A 20411-nucleotide genomic window follows, 5' to 3' on the forward strand; every position below is an offset into this window, starting at 1 on the left:
AGCTATGAGGACTGTCAGTGAGAGTATTGATCCCAAATGTATCATGGGGTGTCTGTAGTCCCAGTTTTAAGAACTGCAATCTTAATGTATTGCGTGTATAAGATGTTGATCTTGATGGCAACCTGAAACATTGACTGCATTTTATTACACCTAACCCTCGTATTTATTTACATAATAGATTTGGATGGGAAATATCTGTCTCCAGTGAAGTATGTGAATTAGAAACACAAAAACTAAATATGAGCACTGGGAATAAATACACCCTGGCTTGTGAGTCAGGTGTGCAGTCTGTGGGAAGGGCTGTGATTAGCCATTATGTATGTCCTACAGTCTTTCTTGTCTTACCGAGATGTGATTTTTATTTACAAGGCTCTTTTTCTCCGGCTGCAGTTCCATTAAGTTTTGCTGTAGCGTTAGAAGAGGCAGGCCCGTTAGCTGCACACAGATTTACTGTGCGAGTTTAAGCTAATGGATACTTATCAGGCAGGCTGTATTTGGTGATCGTCCATCATTTGCTCATTAAACAGTGTATCTAAGTGATTCTCATTTCCTCCCTGCCATGTCTGGAAAGGAGGAAACTAGACACATTATGATGGAATATTAATGTCCTGGAGGATTTAGCCACCCATAATTAGATCTCCTTTGCATAAACCTGCTAGTGCTACCTTATTTTGTTGTTTGTCTTGTTCTCCTTAATCACCTTCACATCTTTTTCTGTTCCTAACGATCTATTTTTCAGTTTCCCTTTGTAATTCTGTCCCATTTGTCTCATCCTTCTTCCTTTTTTCCCCTCTTTCTTTCTTTCTTTTTTTTTTTTTTCCTTTTCCTTGACCTAGTGAGCACAGCAGTCTGGGTTTCCCCACTCCTCCTCCCTCCTTCACACAAAAAGGCTGACTTTGCCAGCAAAACCCACAGTCTCTGCCAAGCCCTATTACTGACTTTGGAGAAAAGCAGCTAGAGAACTTGTGCAAATTTAGGCTCTGAACTAGCTAAATAAGCCATGTCAGTAAACCCTCTTGTCTTATTCCCTGGCCTGCTGGCTCATGAAAGGACTAATACATAACGGTCCTATTTAAGGTGGAAAAAACCCTCGCTGGCCATGGGCCACCACCGGCTGGATCAGCGGCTCGCTCGGGAGAGAACGGGGAGGTGGCTCTGGAGCTGCGAGCGGCTGCGCCGAGAGCCGAGCACGGTTCCCAGGGGGGATCCCAGGGTTAGGGCATGGGCAAGGAGCACGCCATCGCCTCTCTGGGGGTGCCCCGGTGTCCCAGTGCTCCTTCCCACCAACCACCAGGGCCAAGTGTTACTAAAGCTGTATGGAAATGATCACGCAAACAAGCAAAATGCCTCGTAAACATGGGGAACCTGGTGAAGTTGAACTTGCAAGGGAAGTAAATGGCTCAAGTGGCTGGTGTAAAGCACACCCAGCAGCTTCTGCCAGGGACCTTTTCGCTCCTCTCAGTGCTGGTACGAAGGCCCCGGGGGATTTCCCTTTCCTCTCTAGCTGCAAGGTACTGTAAATGCGTCGCGATACACTCACAGGCATCTATTCTCAGCTGACTGGCAAAGGCCCTCCAAAGTTCCAATTTTGCTGCCGATTGTGAATGTTTCTCTGTGCTCAGCGGCGGGAGAGAGCCCCAGCTGCTGACAAAGAGGGGCAGCCCGGTTCCTGGAGGAGGCGATGCCTGGCTCGGGGCCGGCTCTGCGCCCTGCAGCGCTCCCGGGCAGCGGCTGCAGCTCTGCCGCAGCGCCGCTGCATTTAATAACAAATGGGGCCGCTTCTCATGCTGCTGCTTCCCTCCTGCTGCAGATTTCTGTGCTTTGCAGACTCTTGTCTCAGCGATATGATGGAGAATCTTACCAGGGAGCATCTAAGGAGGAGAGTGGGAAGGCCTTGCAGCACACTGGGAGGTGATGTGAGCAGGAGGGGTTGGCTGGCTGCTGCTCGGAGTAGCCATTTCCAAACCTTCCCCACTGCCGGCTGCGGCGGCAGCTCCCGGGGCTGTGCAGGGCTCACCCTCTCTGGGCAGCAGGCTCTGTGGGGCAGAGGTGTTCTCTTTCAGTCTGAGGTATCGGCCCGTCTGCACCTCTCCAGAGGATGGGCTCTGGATGCACACGGAAAATACCAGGCTATTTAAAGCGTAAAGGTTGTTAACACCCTTTGTGCTCCTGCCATGCCAAGCAGCTGGAAAGTGGCTGCTTTACAATCCCCAGTCCTCAAAGTTTTGAGCATCCCAGCTCCCTTTGACTTTGGGGAAATGGAAGCTGCTCTGCATTTTCAGGATTAAGAGCACTGTATGAAATCCCAGGCTGCCTGTGCTGTGGGATGAGTCGTGGCACATGAATGGTGGTCGGATGGGGCTATTCTGTGTCCTGTGCTGATTTGGGAGCATGTAATTGCACGTGATGGGAGGGATGGAGCAAAGGCTGGCTAGGACAGCACAGAGTTGTGTCTGAAAGTGGCAAAGGAGCCTGAACATTAGAGATCTTGGAGTTTCTGCGTGTGAGTACTCATAGCTAGGGCAGGGAAAAATGTGATTAATGTGACTGGCTTACAATGCGGCTTGGTGCTGGAGTATTTCTCTAGAGGGAAAGCTGTGAGTCTTGACACGTACATTACAGCTAAGACACAGGCATCAGTGAGACTTCCCTGAGTTTATCTGAGAGTTCTGTCTCCAACAAAATCTAGCAAAATCTGCCAAACTAAAAAAGCGGCACCAGCATCTTGTGCATTCAAGGTATTTTGTGCCTGGTGTTTTCTAAGGTTGCTGGCAGGTGAGGGGGTGGCCCTGATCCTAAATGCAGTGCTTGGTAACAGCCCTGATTCAGGAAAGTTCCTCCCATCACCTGTGGGACATGCTTCTAACCCATTGGATTTCTCAGTAGTTCCTCACGCTGTCACAGTTCCTGATGTTTTTGTTAGAGAACTACGGTGTTTTTATATTATGGGAAGTGTTAAACTGGTCCTTGTGGTCCTTGAAGCCTGTGTAATAGGATAAGAGAGCATACACATGCCATCTGAATTACTGAGGGGCTGTTGCTCACTTGTAAAGCTTGATTGCATCTAGAAATCAACATTTGGTGCAGAAGCATCTTAGTTTGGTAAGGTTAACTTCTTTCCTGGGAGTGATAAAGTGTTAAATAAGCACTGTGACTGTGAATGGAGTTCAGGTAATGGTAGCCCCATAAATAGATGTTTTCACTCTTAGGGGAATGGAAGCTGAATCCTGTCAGAAGTTTCTCTGAGCACAAAGAACTGAAATCTTTGAGCCTGCAGCACTCGTGACCTAGCAATTAAATAAGCATCCTTGGAGAACATCTGAGACGAGTGGGCAAAATGCAAATATTTGGCATGTGCAGGAGTTCTGTATGATGTTACTATTGCCCACAGTTCTCCCCTGTGTTAGCTGTGTGCTTGTTCTGGCTCTTGCATTTGGGCCCCACAGTCAGCTGGAGCAGAACAGAGATCTCCTCCAGGCAGGGCAGCAGGGAAGTCCTCCTGTGCTGGGGCAGAACAGGGAGGGGAGGCAGCTGTGTCCTTCCACTGCCAGCAATGGCCTCCCTGTGCCAGGCCTCAGGTGGGCAGTCCACAAATGTAGCCATCCTTTGAGCTGACTAGCAATAAGAATTTCTACACTGCAAGTGCTTGGCTGTTGAAGTTGACTTTAGGAAGAAGAAAACCTATTTCCTTCTGACTTCCATGGCTTCTGCTCACTGCTGAGGTTGAGGAAAAGCCAGCAGTGACACCACTTCAAATGCTGGCTCCTTAAATAACCATTTATATACAGAAGATTAGGCAGCCACAGAAGAACCTTTCAGCTCTTGGTTTTATGCCCATTATGGAGAGGGAGCAGAAGCACGCGGAGTTTAGTGTCTCCCTACAATTACACTTGCTGTCTGTGACAAAACCTGATCACCTATTTTTTGCTTCAGCTTCACAGTTGCCATTTTCCATCAAACCTTTGGGGCTTCTTAATGGGTGCATAGACATAGTCTTTCTTTTCTGGATGTGGTTGCTTTTTCTCCTTGTTTCTCTGTGCCCCCTGGATGGGCAGTTGAGGATTGAGTCAGTTGATACTGCAATTCCTCTTGGAATAGACTTGGCTGTTACTTTTTCTTATGGTTTAGCCTCTGAAAGATGATGTTTGCTTAAAAGAGTTAAAGGAAAAATGGAAAAGTAAAGGGAAAGGTGGTGGTAGTGTTGTGAGCAGCAGCTGCAGGGCGATGTGCCTGTGCCTAAGCTCAGGAGGCTCCATCCCACTGGCCTCCTCTTTCCATGGATATGCAGCACTGTCAGCTCTGTGGTGAGCCTGTGCAAACAGAGGGGGAGAACCTGAAACCATGACTGCAATAATATAAAGTGGATTTCAGTGCCGTTGCCTCCACGTGAATATTCTCTGTCCCCTTTTCAGTCATTAGGGAGCAAAGCAAATTAATGCCAACAGAGGCTGATTCAAACCTTTGCCCTCATTAAAGGGATTCCAAAAACTGTGGTTTTGTTATGTGCTGGAGCCAGCTGCCCTAGAGCAGCTCAAGGACTGGAGCAGTCTTTGGTGTTTAACTAACATGAAAGTCAGTGTGTTGCTAAAATTGTCAATGACCAGTGCAGATCCATATACTATTCCTTGACTAGGACCAAATTTATCTCTTATGTCTTTTTAGCAGACTGGGGTTTTTTTAAATATCTCTTTCAAAGACAAAATGTAAAGAAATAAAAAATAAATTTAAAAAAACAAAACAAAACAAACAAACAAAAAAACAAACAACAAACAAACAAAAACCTCAGCATTAAAAAAAAAAAAAAATTCTCCAAGCAAAACAACCAAAAAGCAGTCAAGGATAAAATAAAATTAAAACATTCCCCTTGTCTGTTTTGAGTAAGGTACATGAATTTCCAACTTGTCTTATTTAGTATTGGAGCAAAACCCGTCCCAGGTGTATACAGATTTTGATGTTAAAATGAGATATGCATTTGTGTAAGACTGAAATGGTATTTCGGATAACCGTGTCCAGAGTTTTTCTATTAAGAGATGGGTCAAGATGGGAACAAGATGGTGGCTTGCAGAACACAAAATGGGAGGGGAGCCCTCAGGAGGGAGCACGCGCCAGCCGAGCCGGCTCTGCCACCGTCAGGGAATAGGACCAATAATGGCTGCAATAAGCTGCTAGCTTTGCCTCTTGTTTTTCCTCTGTCATTCTGGAATTTAATATTATGTGACATGGCCTTTATGCTAACATAGACTCTGAAAAAAGTATAGCCAAGTCTCAAGTATGATTTCTCCAAAGAAATGGCTGAATTTCTTGTTCCTCCATTAGTAAACACACAGATTTAAGATAACCAGAGTGGTGCCATTCTGTGGAGCACACATTTTTCTATGGTTTGGACATAAAATTACATTTGTCAAGGCACTGCCTATGTAAATTATATTCTGTTCCTAATGCCATATGATGTTACCACTAACATCAACTTGATGCCAGAATTCCATACTGGATCGGGGGGGAAAAATGTGAGGAAAGCATAAAATCGAGACTCTTGTAATGCAAATGTCAGTGTTAAATATTCACTGGAGCAGGTTGGCCTGAGCACACAGGGCTGGTCAACAGGGGTTGTGCTTGTGGCTTTGCAATATGGTTTGGATTCCAGTTGGAGAACTCTACAGAATGTGCATTTGAATCCAGCATAATGTAGATGAAAGGGTTGAGTGATTGTTCAGTACACAGAGTAAATAATATTAATCAGAAAATAAAGACCTATAATTTAAATTTGTTTGGTGTCAGGGTGACAGAGTGGGCAGGTGATGATGACAAACTTTTGTAATTCAGAAGAAGAATTTCTGCAGTTACTGCTTTCAAATGCCCAGTCTGACATTCGTACAACCAGTACTGATTTCAGTAACAGCAGGATCAGGCACTTTTTTGCCCTGCTTGTCGGCTGTTCTCTTAGTTATTTTTAAGAATGTAAGAATCAAGTGTTGTTTTTATAATTCTTAACAGGCAGAAGGTTTTAGCTACGTCACTGGCAAGTGCTGAGCACTAGCTCTGACAGCCTTCACAGCAACAACAAACCTTAAAAGCAGTTATTTGTGACTGCCATATCACAGAACGTGATTATATATCAAAATAATATATTTTAATTCTGAAAAATCCCTGAAGATATCACTGGGTTCTGAATATGACAGATGTGTTAGGATGACGTAAGTCTGGCAGTTTTTCCTTTACAGGATGGTTCTTTACTATAATCTGTTGAAACATCCATTTCAAAAACAACCTCTATGTTTACAATGGCAATTTTGCACATGCAAGTTGTGAATGTACCACATTTCAAATATGAATATTTACTGGATAGTGGTGCTTAAACACATACTAAAGTTTCACATGAACTTACTGCCACCCGTTCAGGAAGAAACTGCAAACACAAATCCCATGTTTAGGTTTAAATGTAGGAAAAATCTCTTTACTAAATTTTCACCTTATGAATTATTTTATAGAAAGCAGTGAGTTCTTTTTCAGCAGTGGAGAAGCCTGTTTTAATACTTAATGTCATAGTGGACCTAGTTTTCTGATGACTTTGCTTTCCACTTGGTTTGCTTTAGTAATCACAACTTATTTTTGTTCTTTTTCAGTTGAAGAGGGTGAATCTTCAGATTTTGCTTTGACCTGGGACTCGTCAGTGACTCAATCAGGTAAATATTTTAGGTTCTTCTGATTGCAAAAACTGCCAGAAAGCTGCCAGGCTTTTTACAGGAACTGTATTTTGTATGTCACATTCCTGTCTCAAATCCAAGACTACCCACTGCAACACAATTTTTATATCAGTTCCATATGGTCAATAAAATCTATTACACACAGAGACTAATATACTCTTATCCTCCAGAGACCCATTCTTTCTTCTTGTGGGCACACTGAAACGGGTTGTGATTTCTCCAGTATAACCACTTTGAAGTTTTCTGCAATGGGCACTGTTACACATTCATTCCAATCTAATTACATAAAAGCTGCTTTAATAGGAATTTTAAGCCTCGGTCTCAACTGGAATGTGTGTATTTCTCCTCTCGGAGGAAATTGGAAAGTACTGTCAGGACTGGAGAATAAAAGTGGTACATCGCCGTGGTAGGAAGATTTAAAATTTGAACGAGCTTTTGGTCTGCTTGACAGTAATAAACGTGTCTGAGGCTCATTCATGCATGTTAGGTCAATAATTTTGACTAAAAAGAGGCACAAGAAACTGAACAGGATAAATCAAGTTTGTGTAATAAGTATTGATAACACAAGCATGAGGGTAAATATCAGATCAGTTTGTGTTTAAAGAAACTAGCCACATCTCAGTCACTGTGCCCCATGTAAAGATATTTTGCTGTCTGTTTTTAACATTTATGAGACGCCCAGAATATTTTTGATTTTGAAGCCAGTAAGTCTGTTTCTGTGCTCTCTCCACGTTGGACTGTGCAATGGTATTCTCTTAAAAGCTCACCAATGATACGAAAACAGCTGACAAACTGAGCAGTAATATGAAAAGCAACAATGGTGTTGCATTCCTGGTTAGACGGGTTTTGTAAGAGTCACGGGGAGCGTGGCTCCCAGGAGACGCTTTCTCACCGAAGTGAGCATCTGTCTGGTCTCGAAGGCACAAGCTGCCTTTGTGTGGCACTTTGTGCCTTTCGCTTTGTACCCACTGCGCTCTCAGATGCATCTTCTTGGGCACTGGGTGCATCTTCTCAGGGCACTCTGGCTGTTTGGAGGGGTTTGTGTTTTCACTAGTCTTTGATAGCAAATATTGCTGCTGCTGCTGCAAGCCCCCAGCTGTGATGTCGAAGGCCCCTTTGTGCCTGGAGCTAACGGTGCATGAAAAGAGCGCTCGCCAGCTCTCTTGCTTGACCTTCATCTCAAACAGCACTGGAGTGGAGTTACCGGTGTTATCTATCACAAGTCTGGAAGTGTATCAAATTCAAAATAGGCTATGGTTCAAAACAATGACAAAGAAAAATTCTGTGCACTGCGGAGTTAACTTGGGGTGGGTGTTGGTGACTATGCCTTAAGTAAAAGACAGACTGTGAAAGGCTTGTACCAAATTAGTTGAGTCTCCATTTTTCTTCATTTACTCCCACAATTACAGCTCTCATTCAAGACGTCGGATGTGGGAGAAAATGTATTGTATGCATGATTTATGGCAGCTTTAGGAAAATGTGGATTAATTCAGGGATTTTCTTCTTAATACATTTAGTAGCTACAGATGTCAATCTTGTATGTATTTAAAGATGTAGTACTGTATCCTGTCAAGTTGGGATGCAGTAGATGGGGCACAAGTTGCAGGTTGGAATATGAGGAACTACACAGAAAAAGCTTTAAAAGCCCGAGTTTGTGGTGGTGTGGCTGTGTGGAGTCACTGGCTCTTGTGTGGTGTGGCTCCACGGCTATATTCAGTAACTGAAACCAGTCCCTCAGTCCCAGTGTGCGAGACTTTCATTATGTTCTTTTATGATCTTCCTGTTTGCATTAGCTTCAGTAGTGTGATGTTGAAGTTCAATAAAGGGTGAAAAAACGTGCTTCAATTTCTTGTTTCATGCCCCTTTCTTTCCCTGGCCCAAAATGACAAAATTGCCTTCCCTTCCTTGACTCCCCCAAAAGGAAAAAAAAAACCCCAAAGGCCAAACGTGGGACTTGTTAACTCTGAAACATTTGCCAGATGTTTCAAATTAACATATTTCTCTCCCTCTTTCTCCTGTATGTGTTTGTACATCTCTGTGTGTGTGCAAACACATACAAAATGACTTCTGAAAAATTCTGTTGGCACTCTGCACAGCTGCTGTGGACTGGGGGAGTCATGGTCCCAGGGTTGGGTGGTATGTGGGAACAGCAAGAGCTGTTATATAGTTATATAGCTGCTATAGGTAGAATGTAAACTTTAAACTGCTTAAAAATATATATATTTTTCTACTAGTGAAATAATTACATAGGTGTGTGGGAAAAATGAACTTTTGCTGCTGTATTTTATTTTGTTCATCCAACCAGTAGAAGCTATTTTGGAATTTTTTTTGTGAGTGTGAGCTGAGTCTTGCAGTCATGGGTCTTGTCTAGGTGGCTCTGATGCCCATCTCTCCCTGGTGTGCCAAACATGGGGCTCCAAGCTCGGGGTCTCCTGGGGGAGTTCTCTGCTCCTGACACACACTGATGGTGCACAGCCTGCACATCCCTGACCAGAGCACGGCGCTGCCAAGGGGCTGCTCATGGGAGCTGCTTAGTGCAGCCCATGGGAATTGCCTGTGAGCACCATGGCAAAGAAATCCTGTGCTCAGATGGGTCTGCTTGGTGATGGCTTGGTACAGGACCATCCCTCTTCCTCTGGCAGTGTGTGCACAAGTTGCTGTCTGCTCTGGCGTAACTGCTTGTTCCTGGTAAAATCTGCCAAGGCAAAATGCTTTGCAAGAATCCAACCCGTGATGTAGTTGCACTGAGGAAATTATTCCAGCACTTCAAATACAGCTAGAAATAGTTGTGTACTTGTTGTTGTTGTTGGTTTTTTTAATAACAACAACCTTAAGGCTGTACATAATAACTTAGAGAATCAAAAACATAGAAGAGGCAGAGGCTGCCCTTGCGCTAGGGTGAATAATCTTAGTGTCCACCAGTACTGTTTAACAATGGACATATAGCAAATTTCCTTCCTCTTCAGGTTTTGTAAACATCTTTTCCCTAATGTAAAAGGAAGAAAAAAAGCTTTTCCTTTCCTCTCCTAATCCAAGGCCTTAGTTTGTTGTTAAATAGCTGGTCAGGCGTGTTTTGCTGCCTAAGAGGCAGAGATGTTTTGTGTTCCAGAGGAACAGTGGAGCTGAGTACTTCTTCCCCCTGCTTTTTCCCACCCCCACAGCACGTGCAGCCCTTGCAGCCTGTCCGTCCTACTCCAGAAGTGCCACTGGGGTTGGACTGGGCAGGGCTGCTGGGGGCCAGGCAAGTGCCCACCTCTGCTCTGCAGAAGGGGTTCTGGCTTCTTTGGGACCAATGTGAAAATAAGGTTCAATACTTGCAAAACAAAGGTCCGGTCAGACGATGCTGCATTTCTGTTGCAATACATCACTAGGGTATTATCTTGAGGAGCAGCAAGGGACATTTTAAAGTAAAAAGTCTTACTAAATATATAGAGAATTTAAGGCATTTTAAAGACCTATGAAAGCATTTTATATGGGAGTTACTGGGGAGTTTCTCATTAGCCTGACTGTGAGGCTCCAGGGAATCTTGGCTGAATTGTCTGGGGCAAACAGAGCAGATTTTGTCTTCTCCTCAGGAGCCTGCAGACCTAAAAGCCTAATTTTTTGTGTCTGCTTTTGAGGTAGCTGAAGGTATCTTGTTTTTCTCTGCAGCTACATGTTACAGTACTGATCAAGAAAGAGTTTTGCAAGTAGGGAACTGTGGACCATGTCCTGAGTGCTGGGGACAAATGGCACCGGGGCTGTCTCTGTGCACAAACACTTGCAGAGCGTGGGGGTTCTTTGCAGTGTTTGCAACAGGAAAGGCCTCTCAGTGCCCAACCATCCATTAGCACATAACATTAGCGTAATTCAATTATAACATTCCAGAAATCATAAAAATAAATTACAGGTTGGTATTCCCCTCTTTCCCCATTAGCTCCAAATTTCCTGTCCCTGCCACCGAGCTCGCAGCAGCAGCTGGGCACACGTGTGAGGGACATGTTAACACAGCACAGCGTAGGGAAAAAAGCCAAAACACAACGTTTTAGGACACAAATATTTGATGTTTTTCTGTTAAGATTTCTCCCCCATGCTTTTTTTTATGCAGTACACTACTTTAGACTTTTAATTGTCTTCTGCGCTTTCTTTTAAAGTTTCTTCCTTTCAGGGGAAAGAAAAGGGGAAGCAGCAGCTTTTCAGAAATGAGCCACAAAATAAAGGAAAACCACCCTGTGGTCACTCCTTTTCCTCTCTTATGCTTTGCGTGGCATCTCCCAGCTATGTAAATCAAAATTTCCACTCGGTATCTCTAGAGGGGCAACATCTTGACACAATTTGGAGACTTATTTTTTTCTGCAGGGCTACCAGAGCCCATGCTGGGGTGTTTTTAATGCTGTCTCTGCTGCTTGGGGCTCGCATTGCCTGTTCCTTCCTGGCTGTTCCCTCTGTTCTCCTCCTCTTTCAGTCTTCTGATCCTGGTGCTGCATTGTCTGCTCCCAGTGCTCAGGGTTTCTGTTCTCCTCTGTTCTGTAGAGTTGGGTTTAATTTTGGCTTCCTGGGAAAGCTGGGCTCTCATGAGGCAAACAGACTCGCTGCCGCAAGTAATTCTTGCCTTAACTTTTTCCCATTTTCTGTTTATTGAGATAAGTAACAGAAAGTGTGTTCTGCCTCACCTTTCCCCTTGGGGAGGCCTGTTTTGGCTACACAGCTGCTTGTCCCCTCAGCTTTCCTCCAGCAGCCTGGGCTTGCATGGTGCACTGCCTGGTGCCCAAGAGCAGCAGGCTCACGGCGCCCTGTCCCTTGTGGGGTCCCAGTCCCCAGAGTACAGTGCTCTGCCACGGGCATGGGCTGGGTCAGGAGCATTCAGGGAGCTCAGGGGAGGGAGCCTCCACAGACACCAGATTCCTTTTCTCTGTTCCTACATGCATTGGGTTTTGTCTCGTTTAACTTCTATATGCAGAATGCAGAAAAACGCAATGTGAAATTCTGGGATCTCTGCTGCAGAGCACTGGGAAGGTCAGTTGCAATTCAGAGGGCATCAGAAACCTGTTATTTTGCAGGTACTCTGAAATTACCTGTCCTGAATGCTTTCATGAGCTCAGATATCTTCTGAAAGCTGATTTCATTAGTAAATCAGTATGAAAATATTCTGATTATACTGGGTAAGGATTTCCAAAGAAATAAATCTTTGAATTTAGCAAAGAACTTAGGAGACTTTGGTAAGATTTTTCAGTTGAATATTTTTTCAGTATGCTATGAGATCTCAGCTGGTTGGCTTTCTTGTATTGGTTTTAAAAATGGCATTCTTGTCCCTGCATTGACCTGTGGGATACAGCTCAGTCAATAGAGTCTGAGGTTCTCAAAATTTTAAACATCTGCTCTGGAAGCATCCAGAACCCAGAAAAATGCAAACAAGAAATAAAGTTTGGAATGTTTGCGGCTCAGGTTACTGCATTCCTCACTTTATAGTAAGTTGAAATTTTATTTTCCTTGGTAATGTGTGGGTTTTTACGATGTCATGTCATAATGTGTTCTTTTAGAAGAGAAAATAAAAATAATTCTCATTTCCTAATTATAATTTTTTTTAGCGCTAATATTTTACAGATAAATACTAATTTATAGATATTTATATCTATATATATTTAAAAAAAGTACTTTTGATAGTGTTTTATCAAATGGAAGATGATGTAATAGAAAGTAACTGATACTCAGATAAAGTGGTGGATGAACTTCTTAGACAGATGTAAGATTTTTGTAGCCGGATAGTACAAAAAGCAACAATGCAAGTAATTATAAACCCTTCCCAGATTCCTCCGTTTGTAGGAGTCACAGCACAACTCTGTATCTGCAGGCACGAGGGCTTCCTGCGAGCAAGCCTCTGCTCCCAGGGCTCCTGGGAAAAGTGAGATGTGGGGCTGCAAGAGGAAGCTGTTAGCTGCTGTGACAGGGAGGTTCCTGGGCGTCCCTGAAGTCCAGGCGACATCCTGCAGCTGTAGCACCTTCAGGGGCAGGAAGAGATAAAAATGGGATTTGTTGGTGCGTGCGGCGCAGCGCGGCCCCGACACGTGCGTGTGCCATGGAAACAGCCGCCCGCCAAGCTGCCGAGGCGTCTCCGGCGGAGCGGCACCACAGGTGTTCCCCTCTTGTTTGGGGAGGGAATCTCCGGCAAGAAGGAGCGATCTTCAGATGTGAACACAGCATGGGTGTCAGTATTTAAATTAGAAGCACACACCTGTGTATTACGGTGTTTCCTAGAAAATACTTACTATTAAAAATGTTAATTGGGAAAATTATAGCGATAGCACAGAGGAGGAGAATTAATTTCCATGGTACAAGAGGCGAGGAAAGAAAAGCTCATTTCAAAGTGAGCTGTCAAGTTCTCCCCCTCCTGCATCACCCACCCCTTCCCAGACTTTTTAAAGACAATGTACACTGGGAAGCGGGTCTGCTTAAAGGAAGCTGAGCAAGTGTAGTGCATTGCAGTGTGCCATTGGTGCCCACCTTCCCAGGGCCCAAAGCCAGCCCTCCTAATTGCTACAGGCTGCATCTTAAAAAGGAGGATTTCTGCAGGCTGCAGGGTCACAGCTGCCCTGGCCTTGGGGACAAGGGCTGGTGTGCACCAGGATGCCAGCAGTGCATGAGGACTGGTAAGGGGCAGCAAGGTTTCAGTCAAGTCTAGGAATATCTCTGGGGTCATCAGGATACCCTCCTCTGAAGTCTTGTGAGCTTGGTGTATGTGCTGGTGTGGATTTGGGGAGGTTCCCATAGGGTCTTCTGGCAGCAGCATCCTGCCAGAGACACAGACATGTCACCAGCAGGGATGGTTGCATACTGATGTTCTGGGGTGGGCAGGAACCTCCCCAGGGTTGCATCCACGTCTTGCCAGCATTTTTCTCCCTGTGACAAATGTGCTCTTTATTTAAGGGTGTGCCTGTTGGCACTTTATCCGCTGGGAGATTCTAACACTCTTTCATTTCCTAGCACAGACAGAAGCGAGTCGATCACTTTCACGGGTGGACCACCAGGAGCAGCCTTCCTGGCTGTCCTGGGCTTGCTTGGTCTCCTGCAGGCATGAAAATCCTGGTGAAGGATCTGCCATTGAGCTGGAGTGAGTGCTGGAGAAGAGGAAGGCACAGCATAACACCTTCCCATCTTCTTCCCATCCTGTGTTTGTTTCAGTGGTGCCACCTTGTTCTCCTTTGCTGCCCAAGTGAAGGGCTGCAATCAGATAAACACTTTTTGTGTTTTTAAATAGAAGTTATATCTGTTGCTTATGATAGCTTTCAGGGGCATGACTAGGAGTAATGGGCTAAGGGAAAGCAAAGGAGATGCTAGGCTGAATATGAGGAAACATTTCCCGGTAGTGGGATCTAATAGCCGGGTATTATCTCCCATTACTTTGGTAATTTACAAACTAGACTGGACAAAGCACTTGAAAATACACTGTAGGAATGGTCTTACATTAGCAGAGGGATGGGTAAGATCACCTGATAAATCCTTCTCATCTCTAATTGATCCAATTCTGCTGCACTCTGGATTTACCAATCTGCTGATTTGAGCAGACAGAATGGTCAGGGAATTGTGCTTTCAAGAACCTATTTCAGTAAATATTTTTATGTAGGATCTCAAAGCACTTTGCAAATGCTAACTGAGCTTCCCAACCTAGCAGGAAGTCTTCCTTGTGCCATGTATCCATGGTGCTTTGCATTATGCAGCGTGCACATGGTGCAGGTTGACCTTCCCCAAAGGGCTCTGGCTTTGGGACTGATGAGCACTTGCCAGCCCATCCTGCTTTGAGCCATTTCTGCAGGTCAGTGGCTTTGCTTTTCCAAATCTGCCTGGTCTGGCTGGTAGGAGTGGGGGAAGCTGAAACCATGCTGCCCTAGGAAGTGATTGCGGTGGGTTTTACCTTTGTGAAAGCAGACAGCTGGAGAGTTGAACAAAAGTCTCCTGGTGAACAATTTCTTTGGTTTTCACAGAAACTTGTTCTCCTTTGACTGGTTTATACTTTGCGTTTATAACTGGTAGCTCGAAGCTCCCAGCCTGAATAAATGTAGAACAGGAATAGTAGAATATATTATGTTGGCCTGTTGCTTAAACAAGAAAAATCAATAAAATATAATGCCACAGTGGTGGATCCCCAGTAATCATTCTTCTTAAGAAACAAATTGTGGCAGTCATGAGAATGGGGTTTTATAAACAAGGTTGTAAAAGAAGAAAAATACATGGAATGAACAAGCTGCACTGCTTCGCATTCTGTGCCGAGTGAGAACATTGATACGAAACTCTTCAATGAAGAAATGTGTGGAAATTTATGATGCTTTGCCCAAAAAACCTTTGCTTGCTCAGTACAGGAAACTAGGATCATTTGGGTTGGAAGGGACCTCTAGTGGGTCTTGCTCAACATTGACCTGATTTATAAAAGTTTTGTAGCCTTTACTATGGTATTTTTGGTTATGTTGTCTTAAGCTGTTTAGCTTATTGTGGACCAAGAGTCCAAGTATTGTTACTGTAGTATAAAAATGTGTAGGGAAAAAAAAATAAAATGAAGGCCATTATAGAAGATATGTTCTGTCATTTAGTGTCTAAAGTAGCCTTTTTCCAGTCTCACTACAAGGACTTACTATGCAACTGTCAAAATAATCCAAGCTCATTTCATAACCTTGTATTTGTTGTGTATAAATTCAAATGAGAAAACTGTTAAATGGCACCATTTATAATGAGATTTGAGATACCCTATAGCTCTCACTTGGAGACAAGTGACCTTTGTCTTCTTTGGGGCTGAGTAACAGCGCGATGAAGATTTAATGGATGTGTGCAGAGACCTGGCAGTAGACTGGTGTGTGTGTGTGGAAGAGGTGCTCAGCGTGTCTTGCTCTACATATTTTTGAATTCCCTGCACTTGGGACTGGAGTGCTGCCTGTTGGTGTGTGGCACTACCCCTGCTTCCTTTCTCCCTTGGACAGCTTTGGTGTTCGTTAGTAGAAATTATTAGACAGTCACAAAACACTAAAGAGAAAGGAAAAAACCCACACACTTTGCTTGGAAGCAGTCTGTGTTGCATAAAGCTCTGACAAGATCAAGCCTCTAATTAAATTATCTGGCACGTGGGCAATACCGTTCCGAGATCTGCTGAGCTAATGTGTAGCCATTAGCTCATACAGCCACCAAATCAGAAGTACCAAAGAGACAATTTACATAGGGCCACAGCGTGTTTTAAAAAATTCTGGTGAGTTGTGAAGCCTGTAATGTTAATTGCCAGTTAGCACATTGTAATTGCTGTAATTATTTGCAAGTAAAATGATGTAAGGGACTTACCATTGTACTTTTCTTTAACACTTCACGTTGGTGATCCGCTAAATCTCCCACTTAAGAGTTTTGCTGGTTATTCTAAGATCTTGACAGCCACTTGCTGAAGTCTGATCTCATCCACAAGCTCGCCATTCTGCCTGCTGGCTTTAATACTGAGCAGTGGCTCTCTGAAATCTATATTAAAGAGAAGAAAAAAGGGCAATAAAACAATAACTGCAAATGTCTGCTGCTGACCAGTGAGAGCACAGGCAGCCCTGCAGCTGGCCGTGCTGGAGCCCAGCTGGGAGAGAGCCCTCAGCACAAATTGCCAAGTCTATTGCCTCCCACCGCCATGCCGCGGAAGTGGGCCAAAAGCTCCTCCGTATGGGATTAAAGGGATGTGTAATAGATTAAAGATCAAAAATGTTAATTAAGAAATGGTCTTTTCTAATAAGATGCCTTCAAGGGCACGGAACCAAAAATGAGGCAATATCTCATTTTGGCAACAGCTCAGGGTTGTAACGAAGCTGGAGCAGGGGGGGGTAAGGGGAGAAAGAAGGGACGCCTCCTGTTCAAGGCAACTCCTTCAGAAGGGGTAAATCAATTAGCAGTAAAAATGTAAACATGTGAGTCAGAATGAGATTACTCTGCTGCTGAACAGCGTGGATTTAGAGGTACATGTTTTAGCTTGGCCTTTCTTTGAGGGTAAGTTGGTAGTTTGTGACAGATAAACAAGGACTCCTTCAGCTCACTGGTATTTAAACACCAGCCTTGTAATTTGGCTGAAAATAACCAGTCTTGTTGAAAGCTTTGATGCGTTTGCAGTGAATATGTTCAATATAGTTTGGTGATGTATTCATCTAGCTATAGAAAAGTTGCTGGGTTGAAATTTGTAGGTGTAATGTTTGGGTCAAGGCTTATTTCTCCTCAGAAAAGGGGAGAGCCACCGCTCCGTGCTCTTGTGTTTCAGGCTCCTGCAGCAGGGGAAGTTTGTTTTACAAATAAACTGATATGCAAATGTTACTTATGTGTTTCAAACACGGAAGGTGCTTTTAAGAGCTGTGAAATATTATTGCATCATTATGACTAAAGAAAACACGCTTTTCCTTAAACTTAAGTGTTCTAGTCAGTGAGTCCACTGTTACGTTTTCTTAGTAAACTCATCCAAGCTCCAAAAGGAAAAACTTGGATATATAACAAGTTATATATCTAATGATATATATGATGGGATATGATGGGATTACACGTGTCACTTCATCCCCCAGTTTCCCCTCCAAGAGCCTTTATACTGCAAGCTGCAGCATTTCTGAAGGAAGTTACTTGCCAGCATAAAATGGAGGGACCCTGTAGGTAAATTTCTTCCCTATTGGTTGGAAGTTTTTGCTTGGATAAAGACATGGCAAGATCTCCATGTAGAGTATGTATGTGTTTTAAGGCTCTGACTGTGGTTTAAACCAAAGCCAGAGAGAATTTTCAATTTGAGAGAAATAGGGCGGGAAGGTGCTTGCTGGTCGTGTCCCTCTGTGAGCTGGGGCTACTGAAGCACCTTGGCAGACAAAGTCCTCTGAGAAGGGTTTGAAATTCAGATTTGCTGCTCTGTGTATATTTTATTTTAATCTATTGTATTCTCCTTGAGAGGAGTGATGGTTTTCTCCTGAGAGGATTTTTGGACCCCTTGAGCTGGGCATGGTGTGGATTTGTGCTTATTGGTATTACTTAGCTTGGATAGGGGCTGTAGGTGACTTAAATGGCGCTAAATTCCTGTGCCCTGATTTTGTCAGATGAATAATTACAAATGGAGATAGTGGTTGTTTCCATCCACAGAAAGCAAATCAGAGAACTATTTCTTATTCAAATAAGATGTTTTTGTGGTTTGTAAATGTATCATTTTGACAGACTGATTAGTTCCATCTTGATTTCACTTATGGTTTTTGTTAAAAGAAATGTGTAACTTGGACTTGAATTAGCATTCTCCCAAGAAGGGCTATGTCAGGCCATTCCTGCTGACACATCAAGGAGATGCAACTGTAGCAACAAAAATATCAGTGCCTTTTCCTGACTATGAAGCTTGCTTAAGACTGTGTTTCGAATTAAAGTCTTCCTCTACGTAATTTTGACAGTATTAAAGAAAGATATCTATATGTCCTGCTTCTTTCAGTGACAAAAGGGAAGATTTCAATTTTGCACTGTTCATTTACTCAAATATTTGCAGAAAAATAGTCAGTTTGTAATGCTGTCATTACTTTCTACAGAATGTGTGTCCATTATTTAAACTGAGAAAGAGTGGGCTTAAACCTCGATAGCAGCTCATATCAGACTCTCTGCAATTAGCACAGAAGTCCAGAAGATCATTTATTCTGCTAAATGAATGAGAAAGCTGTGTAAAAAGCATTTGGCTTCTCTTCCTTGTTCATATTAAACAAAATACATTTATTGCCAAATTTCCACAGTAACGTCCAAGAAGCATAAAGAAAATCAACAGGGCTAGTGAGGTATAACTGAGAGCAGCATTTTGGTCTATAATGTTATGAAAGAAAGGTTGTGCAGCAAAAATGTACTTTTTCTGATAAAGGTGAATTTCAGGTAGAAATCTTGCACAAATTTGTAATAGTCAGATCGGTAAAACCATTTCCAGACACAATGTTTGCAAAATCCACTATTTTTCCCCCATCTTTTTTCTTTATATACTGGATGTGCAAACAGCTGTGGTGGTGAAGACATGAGGGACATCACTTCTGCAAATGCTCTTTGAATCTCAGGATTTGTGTTGTGATGAAAAAGCATAGGTGCTTCTGTATAACAGAACTAAATTACATTTCATTTTTTTGTCCTTAATTCCAAAAAGTGGTGCTTAGTGTTCATGGTGTGCATGTATGAATTTAAGTAAGAATTGGTGTTGCTCTTCCTCCAAAATGGTTTTTAAAAATTGGGGACTTTTTAGTGTTTTTTTTTTTTTTTTTAATCTAAAGATGTTGTAAGCCTGTTGTATTTTAAATGTCTTTCTGAGTTGCAAACAACTCAGAAAAGCTACACTACAGACCCTGGAAGAGCAGCAGTGAACTAGTAAATAAGGAAAGACATCTTAAGAGTTAAGTGATTTTTAGCTTGATCCTGTAATGAAATAATTTAAAACCGTATCTGGTTAATGAACTCTGCAGCCAGACGGCAAAACTGGCCAAGGATGTAGGGAGTGGAAGAGGTTTAAAAATAGCCTCCTAGCTGAGATGGCTGTAAGAGCAGTGGAAAGGTCCAAAGCAAACCCCTAACCCTTTTTCTGCACCCTTCACAGGCTGTTGAAAAAGCCATGGAGTAGGATAAAGTTGTCAGCTGTGCATCTTCCTGCTAGTCAGCAACTAAAACACAAATTCCATAATGAAAGGAAAAAAGTTGGGACTAGTTCCTCCCCAAAAAGTGCCTTTTAAAAAAAGGATAACTTTGTTACGGTTACTACTTTGTACCTTGGCAAAGTACACAGGGAATGGGGCTACTAAAGAGCGCATCAACTAAATTAGGGTTAATTAGAAGTTCTCCCAGATAGCTGGTGCTTCATCAGCAACAAAGCAGCATGTAAATAAATCTAATTTCTCTCCAAATAAACTCTTCACAAGCTTAATTACAACAGCAACAATATCTCCCCCTAGCCCCCCCTTTTTCATTAGTGGGAGCAGCTCATTATGAGCAGTATCTGGTGAAGGGCTATCGTGAGCAGGCCAGAGCTGCCCCTCTCACAGGTGTCCTTCGAGGCCAGGAAGAAGTGGAGGAACTTCCAACCTACCTGGAAGAGCCCAATTAAGGTAATTCATGAGAAATTTGAGAAGCAGAAAGCACTGATGGGGGGGGGAACAAACAAAAAACCCAAACAAACAAACAAAAACAAAAACCAAAACCAACACCACTATATTCTGGAGAGACTTTGTTAATTACTTAAAGTATTTCCACTATTTGGATTATTTGCCATCCTAATTTCTTCACCTTTATTACTAATTTGCCAGCAAAAGAAAGAGAACTTCAGGTTTTATGTGTCCTTTTTATTCTTTTTTAGCCATCCATCATTCTCATGGCAGGTCAAGGGCTCTTCCAGTTCCTGGTGCTGTGTGCATCCTGCTGTCTCCTGCTCTGACACTTGGGACCTGCTGAATGAGAGGAGGGGCTGAGGGAGACCCAGCTTTAAAGTCATTTTAGCTTTAAGTCTTTTAAATGTTTTTTCACACTTTCTTTACCACGAGGCTAGAAGAAAAAATACAGGAAGATATTAGGGAAAAAAAGTGTTATCGTTGCTAAAAGGATCACCATACTGGAGGACTAGTGCAGCTCACTGCTTTTTCCAGGGATAAATGGCTGAAAACCTTTATCCAGAAATTACTGATCACAGGGAAAGTGCAAACCTGGGTGCCAGTTTCAGCTGGGTGCAGAAGTGCTCTGCTAAGGGCTCATTCA

General features: G+C 43.2%; 1 protein-coding gene across 2 annotated transcripts in view; it reads left to right on the forward strand.

Annotated features, from left to right (window-relative positions):
* Positions 1-20411, forward strand: part of ZNF423 (zinc finger protein 423) — a 226238-nt gene that overhangs the window by 33061 nt on the left and 172766 nt on the right. For both annotated transcript variants that reach the window (XM_040075307.1, XM_040075308.2), the window contains one exon: positions 6624-6683. In XM_040075307.1, the coding sequence (XP_039931241.1) occupies positions 6624-6683 (60 nt within the window). The remainder of the gene's footprint in view (positions 1-6623; positions 6684-20411) is intronic.

This window comes from Hirundo rustica, chromosome 11 (assembly GCF_015227805.2).
Source record: "Hirundo rustica isolate bHirRus1 chromosome 11, bHirRus1.pri.v3, whole genome shotgun sequence".
Taxonomy (NCBI): Eukaryota; Metazoa; Chordata; class Aves; order Passeriformes; family Hirundinidae; genus Hirundo; species Hirundo rustica.